General features: G+C 37.9%; 1 protein-coding gene across 6 annotated transcripts in view; it reads left to right on the top strand.

Annotated features, from left to right (window-relative positions):
• Nucleotides 1–14,798, top strand: part of ASAP1 (ArfGAP with SH3 domain, ankyrin repeat and PH domain 1) — a 377,838-nt gene that overhangs the window by 223,633 nt on the left and 139,407 nt on the right. For all 6 annotated transcript variants that reach the window (XM_037802373.1, XM_037802371.1, XM_037802368.1 and 3 more), the window contains exon 5: nt 8,401–8,546. In XM_037802373.1, coding sequence (XP_037658301.1) covers nt 8,401–8,546 — 146 coding nt within the window. The remainder of the gene's footprint in view (nt 1–8,400; nt 8,547–14,798) is intronic.

Here is a 14,798-nt window from a genome sequence, read left to right as displayed (position 1 = left end):
TTTCTGCTTCCAGCTCTCCCCTCTGCTCCCTTGTCCCTGAGGGTATCTGCAGCGGGCTATCCTCCAGGCCAGACACCGAGAGGCCGACTCAGCCCTCTCGTGCTGCGTTTTACTGCATGGTTCCCATTGTCACAACTGCAGTCGCTCCTGGGTTTTTCCCTTTTTTTCTTTTTTTTTTTTTTTGAAAGAACCAGTTGGTTTCCAAACGCCAACCCCTGGGTTCCCCACACCACCACGTGGCTGCGGGTCTTCCAGCCAGCTTACTCACTCGTTTCAGAATGCAGACTCCCGGTTTCACCAAGTATACGGCCCCTGTGGTACTAGCAGACCTCGTCCAACTGGCGCATTGCTGTAACCAATATACTGGGTCACTTTCTGGTTTTTATCTAGTGTTTTTCACGGAGGTGTTTTTTTTGCCCTGTCTCACCTAGCTGCCGTCTTAGGTTCTCTGCATTACTTTTGGGGTTGTGAATTGCTACAGTCTTTTTGGAAAGAAAAGTGCAAATATTAATTAAAATTTGAAATGTTGTATATCCTATCCTTTAGCCCTTACCAATTCTGTTTTTGTGAGAGATAAAGTAATGGCATTTAAGAGCTTGTGTATAAGAATACTTATTGCAGCACTTTTTTTGGGGGGGGTGAGGGGCAAAACTGGTAGATCCTATTATAGAATATAATCACAATTACAATAATTAGGTTTATTTGTATTAAGTTTCATGATTTTTATTCAGTAGGAAAAAAGCCATGGAGTCTTTTGTATAATATGATCCCGTTTTGGTTTAAAAAATTGAGGAACAAAGTGAAAGCCCTTGTGTGTGTTGTGTGTGTGTGTGTGTGTGTGTGTGTGTGTGTATTTGAGCATAGAGTAAGTTTTGCTAGGATGTACTCTAGATTATCCACTTTGTTTATTTCAAGGAGGTGGGATTGAAAAAGGGGAAACAAAATTATACTTTTTATTTTTATACATCTCTGTAATAGTATATGAATATTTCTGTACTTTTAGAGTGTGATTAGTGCTGCAAAGTATGTATAGGATAGTAAAAAAGAATTTATCACTTTCCCCTTTGTGCCAGTGCTGTAATTTATGAGATGTGTTGCGTGGCTTTATTATTGCAGTGATAACTGATTTTATTTGATAAGCCTGGTACATGGTTGATGCAAAGTAAATAGTTTTTGGAGGAAGGAAAACTAACAGGAGACTGGGATTTGTGGGAGAATTTGCTATGTGCATGAGCATTTTGCTGAGCACTATGTGTCAGGGCCCACTACCGGAGACTGGGCATGTAACCACAAATTAGGAATGACTGAGAACTCAGGCATTGCAAGAGGCTGAACAGAGAAGGAATGGCAAACCTGCCTGGGAGGTTACACTTGTATTTAACTTTCAGAGAGCTAGGGAATTCTGGAAGTAATAAGTGCTAAGGCTTGGAATTGTAATGGAGCTTGGCAGACTGGAGAACTGTGGCTGGATTGTGTTACTGTAGGGTAATAATGTATGTATAGAAGCTGTCCTCCAGAAGATTTTTTCCAAGCTCATGAAGATAAGATGATAAACACGAGTTGCTCCAGACTCTTGGCTCAGAAGAGAACTTACATAAAGATTCTGGAAGTGAAACTTGGCTCCCAGAAAAGAGAGTATGGGAAGCCAAAGAAGTGAGACTCATTTTGGAGTGAAGACCGGGACCTAGCATTTCATAAACTCCCACCACGGGCCAGACACTGGCTAAGGCCCATTACAGGCTTTACACATCCTTTTCCCGTAATATCTCCATTAAATAGGTATTAGTACAGTTAAGAAAGCAATGATATGTAAATTGCCCTGGACCGACAGCTTGTAAGTGGAAGACCCGGGACCCGATCTGCAATTATATTGTGTCCTGGTACCCTCCAAGGAATACCATGATATTTAGATGATATCTATTGTCCATTAACATCAGAACATCAAACTTCAGTCTCAGGGTGAGTGAAAGAAACAAAAATAAAGATATTTTCAGAAGCTTGCCATTTACTTTATAGACATCATCACATTTCTCATGCAAAATTGAGGCTCAGAAAAATTAAGTACCTTTTCCAAAGATCGCACGCAGCCAGTTAGTACCATAGCGGGGATTCAGACCCAGTTCTCTGTGTCCCTCTCCCACACCAGCCTCCGTGAACGTCAGGTTGTGCTTGATCCTGGTGGGGGGTGCTCTTTAGTATGGACTCATTTTGAGTGCCCTAAGGCCTTAGACACACGTTAAATAGAAATATCCCTTGTGCTTTTATAGTGCTTTCTGTTGTTGTTGATTTCCCAAAAGAGCTTTCACATTAATTATGATATATTTACCTCTTAGCAGCCAATCCCCAGAGGAAGACTGGGTAGGTATTATAAGACCTGTTTATATTAAGGCCCTAAGAGCTTTAGTCACCTGACCAGAGTTGAGTTGCATGGTAGAGACTGGAGCTAAGACGTAGATTTTCAGGTTCCTGGGTCATTTGGCATGAGAGTCAAATTAGAAGACATCTAGGGGTTCAAACAATTAGCCAAGCACACTGGTTAGGAACACAGACTCTGGAGTCAGTGCCTGTCACCACCACATTTTAGCTGTGTGATCCTGGGCAACTTCACCTCTTTAAACCAGTTTCCACATCTATAAAATAGGGATAATAAAAGCATGTTGTAATTATAACAAATGTACCACACTAATGCAAGATGTTAATAATAAGGTGGTATATGGAACTCTGTATGATTTTTCTATAAACTACAACTTCTCTAATAAAGAAAATCAGCAAGGGGTGGGGGGGGATTAAGACATTCCCAAATATAGAGAAGCTGAGGGAGTGTGTTGCCACTAGACTGGCCCTAGAAGACATGCTAAAGAGAATTCTGCAGTTGGAAAGGAAAAAACAATAGACAATAGATAGTATATCAAAGCAGCATGAAGAAATAAAGGTCTCCAGTGAGGGTAATGACATGGATAAATATAAATGCCATTACTATTGTGTTTGGGTTCAAAACTCCACTTTCTTACTTCCTAAAGGATCTAAAAGGCACATGCATAAAATGTAATAATAAACCAGTGGTTTTGGACTCATAATGTATAAACATGTAATTTGTGACAAGAACTACATAAAAGTGGGGGACAGAGGGTTATAGAAACATGGTTTGTGCATACTGTTGAAGTAAAGTTGGTATCAAAGCAAATTAGATTGTTGCAGATTTAAGATGTTAAATTTAAGCTTTATGGTAACTACAAAACAATAAATTCTAAGTAGATGTTTGTGACACACCTTGGAAGTATCCATAGCAGTCTTTCCTGAGTCTTTAATTGGAAAAGGATGGGGTTTAGAATCAGATGAAACTAGTTTCATCAATGAGTTTCCTTTTCTTATCTATCTGTAAAGCCAACCGCCTTCCAGGAGTATGAGTTTTAGGATACTGATTGTGATGGATTCCATTACATGGTATCAAAAGGAATGACAGTGATAATGACATGCCTGAGAGCCATCCTGGCTCTACTGCAGTGGCCCAACCCAGGCAGCCTGGTGCTGTCATCCTCGTCTTTGTCATGGTTATCATAAATATTTATTGAACTTATCATGTACCAGGTACTTGACATGCTGTATCTTATTTAATCTCCGTATAGTAGCACTCGGAGGTAAATACCAGTATTTTCTCCATTTTACAGGTGCGGAAGCTGAGAGAAAGGTAGTTATTAGACCATATTACCATGTAGGCAGCAAATGATAGAGCTGGGTTGAAACCAGGTCTGTTCCACTTTAGAATATAGGGGAAAGTGCCCAGCTCTGAGATCAAAAAGACCAAAATTTAATTCTCTTATTTATGCTCTGTGTGACAAGCATTGGGTAAGTTTTTGTATCTACACAATCAGAATGATGATAGTACTTATAAATTTGTTAATAAGAGTAAATTAAGTAATATCTGTGAAGAAAGTGCTTAGGGCAGTGACTGGCATCTACTAAATGCTCAGAAAACTCACTGTCATCACTATTAGTATTGGAGTAGTAAATAATTACACATGTATTGCTGTGACAGTTACCTTTTGAAATGTCTGTTAAGGTCCTTTCATGATACCTGGAACATACTAAGTGATTAGAATATGTCATCTCCCCCATTGACATGCTGGCAGTTGAAATCCCATGGTTCTTTATGATTCAGTTAGTAAATTTTGCTCGTTTCCCGACCTGAAAAGATTCATCTAGTTCTTAGAATTATCTTATTTTCTGCAAGAATACCATGATGCCAGAAATTTCCAGCAAATATTTGTAAAGAATGAGTCTCCCTAATTGGTGGATGAGATTTCTCTCTTTCCTTCTGTCCAAGCCCTATCTCCACCTGCTTGCTCTGGCCTTCATTTTACCTCCCTCCCAAAAGTCTTCTAGTGCTTGGAGATAGTAAAAATCTTAAGACAGAGCTTTATCCTGCTCGCTGATGTGTTCTGAAGTAATTAGGCCTTTTTCTACCCTGTCAGAGGTATCAGTCCCTCTCCTTTTATTTTCTTATTCCCTCTGCCCCTGAATTTACATTCCATTACAATTGCTTACTGCTCCTGTAATAGTTAAGCTTTCCTCCCTTTCTGCCTTTGCCCATGCTATTCCTTCACCAGAATCATCTCCCCTTGTCCTCTTACACTCTGAGCCTGTTGGAATTCTGCTTAGGTAAACCCTGAATTTTGTAGAAAGGGATGTGTATGTATATGTAATTTTTCTACTGGACTGTCACTGTTAGAATTATAGTGCAATATTTTAAAAACCATAAAAGTGAGGCATGTATTCCTGTGCTGTTGGATGTTATAGGCTCTCTCTGTCATACCTGTGTCATAGGTGTATAGGGAACCGCGGAGACAGGTTTGGGGCACAGGCCACAGTGACAGGCATTATGCTGAGCACCTTACATTTAATTCCTGGTTTCTGCCCTCATAGGGCTATTATTATTTCAAGATATTTCTTACTAAACTATTGTATTTTAAAATGTGTCTGTACAGGAAATGTTGTGTGTGTGTGTATGTATGTATCATTATATATGGCCACATATACAACATACACCCACACATATGTGAGCGTGTACTGTGGTGACTCAGTTGTGAAATTAGCAAAAGATGCAGGGCCCATGACCTAGCCTCTACTTTCTTATCCAATCCCACCTTTTTTCTCTCTCACATCACATTTTATGTTTTATCTGCCTAACAAGCATAATTCTTCCCTTTCAGAGTTCAGGTGAGAGTTAAATATGATATTATAAGAAGTGTTTGGCTCAAAGGCAGTTCTCTGTGAATGTCAGAGCTCCCTTCCTGTGACCTATCTCTGCCTAGCCCTTAGCTAAATTCACGTGTGTTTTGGTGAGTCCAGTATCACTGATAACTGTGAGCTTCTCATAATTCTTCGTAGCCTCTGCCCCTAACACCATGCCGGGCACATATTTGGGACCCAAGAAATCTAAAGTGAGATGAACAACATATTTTTGGTGCCCCGGGAGACAATGACAAAAAATTTGCTTGTTGGTATTTTTTTTTTTAATGGTGGGGGGGGGCAGCTTAAGTGTCCTCTATAGGAAAATGGATAAATAAACTGGTAAATTTGTACGCTGGAATACCACCAGCAGGTTAAACTGATTGAACTAGAACTACAACTGTCCAGATGGTCAGTTCCCAAAACATATGCAGAAATCAAAATTCAGAAGGATACAATTTAGATAAAATTTAAAAGCAGGAAAAGTATCCTTTTATATTGTTTATGAATATGTATTTATGTGATAAATGTAAAGGAGCATCTCTGAGGATAAAATTCCAAATTCAGGATAATAGTTGTGTCTAGAAAGGGAGGGAAGAGATTGGGTTTGGGTCTGGGGTGAGGGTGTTGGGGAGTATTTATTGTATCTGTAATATTTTATTTCTTAAGCTGTGTGGTGGGTACACAGGTATTTATTTTGTTAATCTATACATTTTTCCATATTTCATTTGAAAAATTTTATCGTTTCAAACAGAAGGCCTATCCATTTATCTTACACTACCCTCAGAATCAGTTGAAATGAACATGCAGCTGATTCTTTTTCACAGGCCTCCAAAAGCAGAAAGGGGTGGCAGATGAGGTGGGATTCTCAGTGGTGAGATCAGTCTCTGGCCTCAGTCAGAAGGTATCAGAAGTAGCTCTGGCATATGAGAGAGATCAAACATGTGCATCCTGTCTGTTCAGCTGATGTGGCTTTTCCTTTGTTTTTCTGAGCTGCTTCTCTGAGTGAACTTGGGCAGTAACCAGAGCTGCATTTTATCTTTTTAAATATCTCAGCGCGAAATGCTGACAACCACTGCAGGCATCATGAATTTTTAATGTGGCAATGATTAGAAGGATGCTAGGGCCTCATTTCATTTCATTGGGCTGCTGTGGCACTCGCTTCCTTTATTGTATTTAGACTTCCTTCCTGAGATATTCCCCAATCCAGATTCTGTGTTCTACTTACAGCAAGCGCCCATTGCTCCCATGCTGTAACTGAGGTGATGTTGAGACTGAAATATGGACTTTCTTCTCAGCTGCTGAGCAACTTAGAAAATTTAAGAAGAGAAGGATTCTTAAATTCATAAAAAGGAGTTCAATGAGCACAATTCAACAAACATTAACTGAGCCTAGCTTACTAAGCCTAGCTCACAGGGAAAAGCAGTGATGTTGTTCGTTGGGGGTGCAGTGGTAAACCAGAGATAATCCCTGCCTCTTGTGATGTATTGGCAGGGATATTTACAGATATGATATGATGTGGTAGAAAATGTTGTATCAGAGGTACAGAGAATTATGAGCAAGGAAGGATCATTGCCAACAAAGGGAGGGCCTTATAAAGGAGGAGTTATTTGAATTAAGCCTTTAAACATATGACTGGTAGATATTGATGTGTTTATTTTGTTCAATATGTATTATACACCTACCGTGGTCCTCCATACAATTCCATGCTTCTATGTGAAAGTGATGCACATCCCTTCCACTTTCATTTCCTTGGTCTGTACAAGTCACATTCCATGCCTAACTAAGGATGTGGGGAAGTACAATACTCCTCTCCATAAGCCTGCAAGGAGAGGAAGCCTGGATAGCTTCGATGGGTGGGAATGTTTGCCAGAAAAGTCACATGAGCTGATGTAGAGTTCAACAGGATCAGACTGGGTTCTGTGTTGAAAATAGCATAGCAAAGGACTAGTTGTGGTCAAGGCAAGAGATAATGTTGAATAAAGTTTATTGTCACGGGCATGGTGAGAAGTTGTTGTACTTTGGATGTGTACATTTTAAAGTTAGAGGCAACAGGATTTGCTAATGGGTTGCATTTGGGGTGAGAGAGAAGAATCAAGTATGACTTGATGGGTTTGAGCCTGAACAACTACATGAATGTATTTGTTATTAACTGAGACAGGAAACTTTGGAAAGAACAGGATAGGGGCAGAAGATCAAGAGTTTGATTTTAGACGTGTGAAGATTGAACACAGTTATTAGACATCCAAGTGGAGATACTGAATAGATAGTTGAATACACAAGTCTCTATTTCAGTGATAGGATCTGGGCTGGAGATACAGTTTGGAAGTGTCAGCTGGTAGAAGGTATTTAAAGCTATAAACTAAATGAGAACCTATGGGATAAGTGTAGATAAAGAACAGAGGCCCAGACTGAGGCCTGGGGCCCTCCGACATGGTGAGGTCAGGGAGATGCAGAACCAGCGGAGAAGGCTGAGAGTGGTCATGAGTAGGAGGAAGATGCAGGGAATGTACTGTACTGGGAACCAAGTATAGCAAGTGAAGGAGACAGGAGTTGTTATTTCTGCAGCATTCACTCTGTTAAGAAACTTCTTTATATTTTATGTTATCAGAACCTGTTAACGTAGCAAGCTCATAGGTGGTAACTGTACTTCAAACCTAGATGTGCTCCAGGCCTGGCATTTGGCACCAAGAGATGGCTTTGTGAAAAAAGTATTTAAAAAATGCTATTCCTCAGATGCTTAGACAAAATTAAAGAAATTAAGATTAATTGTGGAGAAGGAAACATGTTAGAACACATGGATTTTTTCTTTTGCATTTTCAAGATTTATTTTCTAAGAAGAATTTTCTCCTTGTGCCCTAATAATCATTGTTTCTTAATTGCTTGAAAATATGATAATAATTTGACCCCTCAACCTCCAGGGGAGTAAGAAGGTTAGTTGGGCTATAAAAGAGCTAAATGCTAAGAAAGAAAAAGGAAAAACCTCCTTTAGTAGAGTGAGTGAGAATATTCATTGCTCTGCTAGCCATATTCTGGGCATATTCAATAAGTAATTGATGCAGTTTCTCTTTGCTTTCCTTTTGATGAAATGTTAAAAATAACTCTTCATTGTGGCAAACAATAGCCCAGACTCTGCTTTCTTCTCCCTCTCTCTCTCTCTTTTTTTTTCAGATCATGTACAAAATGAAGAAAACTATGCACAAGTTCTTGATAAGTTTGGGAGTAATTTTTTAAGTCGAGACAACCCAGATCTTGGCACCGCTTTTGTCAAGTTTTCCACACTTACAAAGGAACTGTCCACGCTGCTGAAAAATCTGGTAAGCCATTTCATAAATGACTTTTAAAAAAATTAGCCTGACCAAGGTATAATATGATCATATAAAAAGAAAATTTTAAATGTAGCAAAATGTTAAAACTGGTGGATCTGGGTAGGGGATAGAGGTATGTTGGAGTTCTCTGTATTGGGTTTGTATTATTCTTATAACTCTTTTGCAGGTTTGAAAGTACTTCAAAATTAAAAGGTTAAAAAAAAAAAAGAAAAAGAACAATTTAGTAATCTCTTCCCCAACTCTTGGTTCTGAGAGTTAAAAAAAAAAAATGAAAAACAAAAACATAGACTTACATATGTAGGTCATATTTAAGAAAATCCCCTTGTGAGATTCCTAGACATCTTTGGCCCAGCTGATAGCAAGGTAGATTTATTGAAGCCAAGAGAAACCGGTTAACCTGAACGCTCTTTTACATTCTACCACTGATTTTATGTTTTTTTTAAAGATAACCCTTCAGGAACTTTTGCTATCTAATTGGTTAAAAGAGTGATGGAAATATAAATAAAAATTACAAATATTTCATTTCACTGTGTGATAATAATAATACGTTTTGGTCCCGAATCCACAACTGAAGCTCAAGATAGCGTTACTGTGGGTCAGTTACTCAAATACTAAATAGGCTTCTGTGTTTACATGAGAGCCTTATCATAAATCCATTTGTTACAAATACCTAGCTTTCAGGTGAATGCAGCCTATTTGAAAAATGAAATCGACCTTTTTGCTGTATATTAGCATGACTATTTGATGAATCAGAATATTTTGTTCTATCTGTCGTACTAGATAAATGTATGTGTATGTTTGTATCTGCCTTCCTGACAATTTAATTGGTGGTTTCTGCCATTTATCTTATATGGTAAAGTTGCTAATCTTAAAAGAAGTGTTGAAAATATAAATTTTTTTTATTTTTGAAAATTTGAGAACGGATAACTTTGAACTTAGGACCTACATGTTCTTCCACTTTTAGATGGATTTTAGGAATTCATGATAATTCTGTAATCTTAGATTACTTAAATCTCTTTTATTCAAAAGAGTTACCGTCTCCTTTCTCCTCTCTCTGGGTTTTGCCTGCCTTTTTGCTGGTGGAATTGCTCAAAGGGTAGTGTCATGGGAAGAGAGGAAACGAAACAAGACTCTGACATCCACTTGGGTAATAACTGGTAAAAGACTTGGTAGCTAGGGGAGGAGGCTCTGTTTTCCCTGAAGTGGGTATTATCACATGGATATCTTGCTAACCTTTACTTTCCAGGAGAAATGTGTTTGACTTAAGTCAAGAGTCATCACCTCCAAGTTTCCTGAACCAGTCCGTTTCTATACTTTCCTGCACTGCGAGTTCTTTCTCATCTGCATGTATCAAGGCCAGACACACAAGTCAGTGGCCACTCAAGCAGACATTCATTGTTCATATTTGGTTATCTAGTACAGTGGCTTATTTCAGTGCAAAAACAACCAGTATTTATTGAACACTTATATTGTATTAGGGAATATTGTAGGTGCCTTATGCAGATTATCTCATTTAGCACTTTATAACAATCTTACAGTTATTGTACCTATTAAACTGAGACACATTGAGAGTATGTAACTTGTTCAGTTATATTGTTAGTAAGTAAACTTGAATCCAAACACTTAGTCTCTGAATCCATTGTCTACCACTAATACTATAAATACTACCTCTGTCACCCTATGCTCTGGTTATTCTGTTTCCCTAGCTAGAAGTGCTGTTGTAATGTTTGGCTAACTTGAAAAAGGATGATCCCACCAAATGTACCCCAAGCTGCAGATCCTCTTCCATGTTCACTCCCCTTTAAGGAGTAGATGCTAAGAAAGATCTAAAATAAATTAGGAAGACCTAATTCATTTAATAAAAAAGTAAAAACGAAACATTTTCCTCTTGAAGGTGCTGGGGCATTCCTGATGACGGAGCAGGTAGAATTCATTTGTACCCTAGTTCGATTACAAAGGAAACACTATTCTGATGTTTAATAAAAAAGTATTCCCAGGAGTTTATACAACCAGAGAGTAGCCAGCAGCTTGTTGCTTCCTTTCTTATGCTTTGCCAGCAAAGGGAAATGCAAATCAAACAGGCTGAGGGGCCAGTCCTCGGAGCCTAGGTTTCAGAGAAAGCCGAGTTCCCCAGGGAGGGAATGGTTTCCAGACCTGCTTGCAGCACCAACAGTCCCCACTGGAGAATTTGGAGGAGTGCACACACACGCACACATTAAAGTTCCAAAACACCTCCGCGGTCCAGTGTTTCTCAGAAGATTCCTGAAAAATCCTTTTTTTTAGACTGGAAACATTAAAGAGTAAATGATAGTTGAAATTTAGAGAGTAAAGTAAAAGAAGGTCTTTTGGTATTTTTAAAAGGACTTTCTAAATTGTACCCTCAGTTCAATTAGCAGGTACCATATGTCTTCTGTGTTTCGAGGTCTGTGCTAAGCACTGAAACATGCCATTTTCTAATTAAGATGTTGCTTATGACAGGTATTTTAATATTTTTGCTAAAGCACTACTTATTTCAATATGGAAAAAGGAAAGGGTAGCTTGCTGGTCCAGGTCTTACGCTAACTTTCTGCTTTTGACTGATCTTAGATAGGGGGAAACTAATTATTTGGGTTACCTGTAAGCAACTGGTATTGCAAGTGTAGTGTTTTAGGAGTTTGTGGAGGGTGGTCCTGAAAAATATCAACGAAATCACGGTGCAGTCACCATTCTGATGTTGTGTTATGTTGTGTTTGTGTTGTTTTGTTTCGTTTTCCTGAACGTCAGTGATTATGGAAGGTCTGATAATCACGTGGACGTTACATGATAACCCCAAGAGCTACACAGATATTGGTGTTAACATTACACAGGGCTGAGACCATTTTTAATCAGCCAGCATCTAACTTTCAACTGATAGCATCTAACTTTTAACTTACTTTTAACTGTAACTGTTTAGTTTGAGGACTGTAACGAGGCTTGCATTTGCTGCTGATTACTCTGCTCGTACCAAAGTTGATGGACCCAGTCAGTCTTGGAGTAACTTGGTTTTCTTACTCCTTTTCCTCCCCAAAATAATAAAATATCATTCCTGTAAAAAGTTCTCCTCCCTCGTGATATAGGATTAGAGAGGCTCTGACATATAGGTGGTGGGAGGGATATGGGTATTGGTCTCAGCCAGACTTTGCATCCTAGTTCCCAGCTTAGTAGCTTTATATCATTGGGCAAGTAAATCATTTAACTTCTCTAATGCTAGTTTCCTAATCTGTAAGAAGAAATAATATCTATTGCTTGGGAGTAGTGGAACGTCAATAAGATCACGAAAGTAAATCACTTAAGCCTAGTACCTGACACATGAAATTTGCTTTATAAATACAAGCTTTTATTATTATTTACATCTTCTTACTAAATCTTTACAAAGTAATTCCCAGCATAAGGGCAGGTATTAATAGTCACATCCCATTTTACAGATAAGTGTAGCAAATCTCACAACAATAATTTGCTTATTACTTGGTGGAATTAGGAATAAACTTAAGTTCTCTGACAGCAAATTCACATGGTTTCAGCCACGCTCTCTGCAAATTGAAAAGTAATAACATTGCTTTTTTGTCATCTGTGCTGATGCTAAAGACCCGCCTAACCTGATGAATTAAAGCCTGTACTAATAGTTTTCAAACTCCCTTGTGTGTTTAGCTTGCAAAGTATTTTCTTCTCTGTTTTGTTTTCCTGTTATTTCCCTTTTCAATGAGTTATATAAAATGTATTGAAAAGAGCAGAACTATTAGATAGTAGTTCTAAACTTTTTGGTTTTAGGATCCTAATCTTAAAAACGAGGAAACCAAAACATTTTTGTTTAGGTGTACTCATACTAGTATATTAGAAATTAAAACAACAGTTTTTAAATATTTTTAATTTATTTTAAGATAACAATAATAAATTCACTTCATATTAACATAACATTTTTTTCAAAAACTAGCTATTTTCCAAAAAAATTTTTTTTTAGAAAATTGGCATTGTTTCACATTTTTACAAATCTCTTCATAAATGACTTACAGAAGGTAACTAAATTCTCATATCAGCTTGTATATTTTGTGGCAATATGTTCTGATTGAAATAAATTAAAAATCTAGCCTCACACACATACACATATGCATCAGGAAAGGAGAAGAGCAAGAGCCTTTTCATGTAATTATGGATATTCTTCTTTGTTCTTTGATACTTTGTCAAAACTTGACAAGTAGAAGTTTTAATTTTTTTTTACTTTTTACTTTGAAATAATTTCAAATGTACAGGACAGTTGCAAAAATAATAACAAACCCCATGCAGAGAACTCCAGCATACCTGCCTCCGTAAACATATATACCGGGTTTAACATTTTTCCACCTGTGCTGTGTGTCATTCTGTCTTCTGAGCATTTGAGAGGAGGTTGTACATGTGCTGCTCCTTGAACACATAATATTTTATGTGTATTTCCTATGAACAAAGATACTCACTTTATATAATCTCTTAAGTGCAGTTAACAAGTTGAAGAAATTTAACATTGATACAAAGCTTACATTCTGTTCTCCAGTTTTTTCATAAGTCCCAGTAATGTCCTTTTGAGCCTTTACTCCTCCATTCTTAGATCCCATCCAGTATCATACATTGCATATAATTGTCATTATCTCTTTAGTTCCTCTTTTTTTAAAGTTGTATTACCATATATACATCATGAAATTTCCCATCCCTACTCCTCTCAGTGGGATTAATCAGTGGAATTAATCATAAGTCCCAAACCACTGATTTATCATTACATTCTGTTCATTTGCCTTCTAGATCTGTAGGAAGTAAAAAGTGGAGTTGGGAACCAGAAATACAGTAGTACTGGTATTTATATTTACTAATATAATTTTTTACTAGAGATCTTTATTTCTTCCTGTGCTTCAGTCAGTTGTTTAGTATCCTTTCCTTTCAACCTGCAGAGCTCTCTTAAGCATTCCCTGCAGGCCTGTCTAGTGGTGATGAAGTCCTCAGCTTTGTTTATCTGGGAATGTCTTAATCCTGCCTTCATTTTTTTTTTTTTAACACGTCAAACAATACAATATAATAGTAAGGCCAGAAAATAACACCACTACCAAGAATCCCATATTCCTCCCCTATATCCCCCTATCATATACACTTAGCATTGGCATATTGCCTTTGTTACATTTAATGCCGGTATATTACAATGTTGCTGTTGACCATAGACTCCAGTTTGCCTTGATTATGTTTTTTCTAGAATACCATCCCTTTTTCAACACTCTGCATGGTTGACATTCATTTGCTCTCCCACATGCAAAAACATTTTAATATTTGTATATTTAGTAATAGTCATTGGCCACTCCAGTTTTTGCCAAGTTATACAGTCCCAGTCTTTATCATCTGTCTTTACCTCTGGTGTCATACGTTCTCCTATCCCACCTCTTTCAACTTTACTCACAGACATCTTTGTTCAGTATACTTACAGTACTGTGCTACCATCACACAGTATCATGCTGTCTATTTCTGGATCTATATAATCAATCCTAAACATTCTGTAGTCCTTCAGCATCAGATGCCTGGTCTCTGCCCTCTTTCTATCTCCTGGTCACCTGTGTTGTCAGCTTTTAACTCCCAAAGTTTGTTCATTAATGGCTGTTCATATTAGTGAGACCATACAGAATCTGTCCTTTTGTTTCTGGCTAACTTCACTCAACATAATGTCCTCAAGGTTCATCCACATTATTACATGATCCATGTCTTTGTTCTGTCTTATAGCTGCATAATATTCCATCATGTGTATATACCACAGTTTGTTTATCCACTCATCCTTTGATGGACATTTGGGGGGTTTCCATCTCTTGGCAATCGTGAATAATGCTGCAATAAACATCGGTTTACCAATGTCTGCTTGTGTCTTAAGTTTTAGTTCCTCTGAGTATATAACTAGCAATGGAATAGCTGGGTCATACGGCAAATCTATATTTAGCTTCCTGAGGAACCTCCACACTGTCTTCCAGAGTGGTTGCACCATTCTACATTCCCACCAACAATGAATAAGTGTGCCTCTTTCTCCACATCCTCTCCAGCACTTGTCATTTTCTGTTTTTTGGATAATGGCCATTCTGGTAGGTGTAAGATGATATCTCGTTGTGGTTTTGATTTGCATTTCCTTAATAGCCAGTGAAGTTGGGCATTTTTTCATATGTTTTTGAGCCATTTGTATTTCCTCTTCAGAAAAATGTCTGTCCATGTCTTTTTCCCATTTTT

This window comes from Choloepus didactylus, chromosome 14, assembly GCF_015220235.1.
Source record: "Choloepus didactylus isolate mChoDid1 chromosome 14, mChoDid1.pri, whole genome shotgun sequence".
In the NCBI taxonomy this organism is placed as follows: domain Eukaryota; kingdom Metazoa; phylum Chordata; class Mammalia; order Pilosa; family Megalonychidae; genus Choloepus; species Choloepus didactylus.
This window is presented reverse-complemented; position numbering and strand designations above follow the sequence as displayed.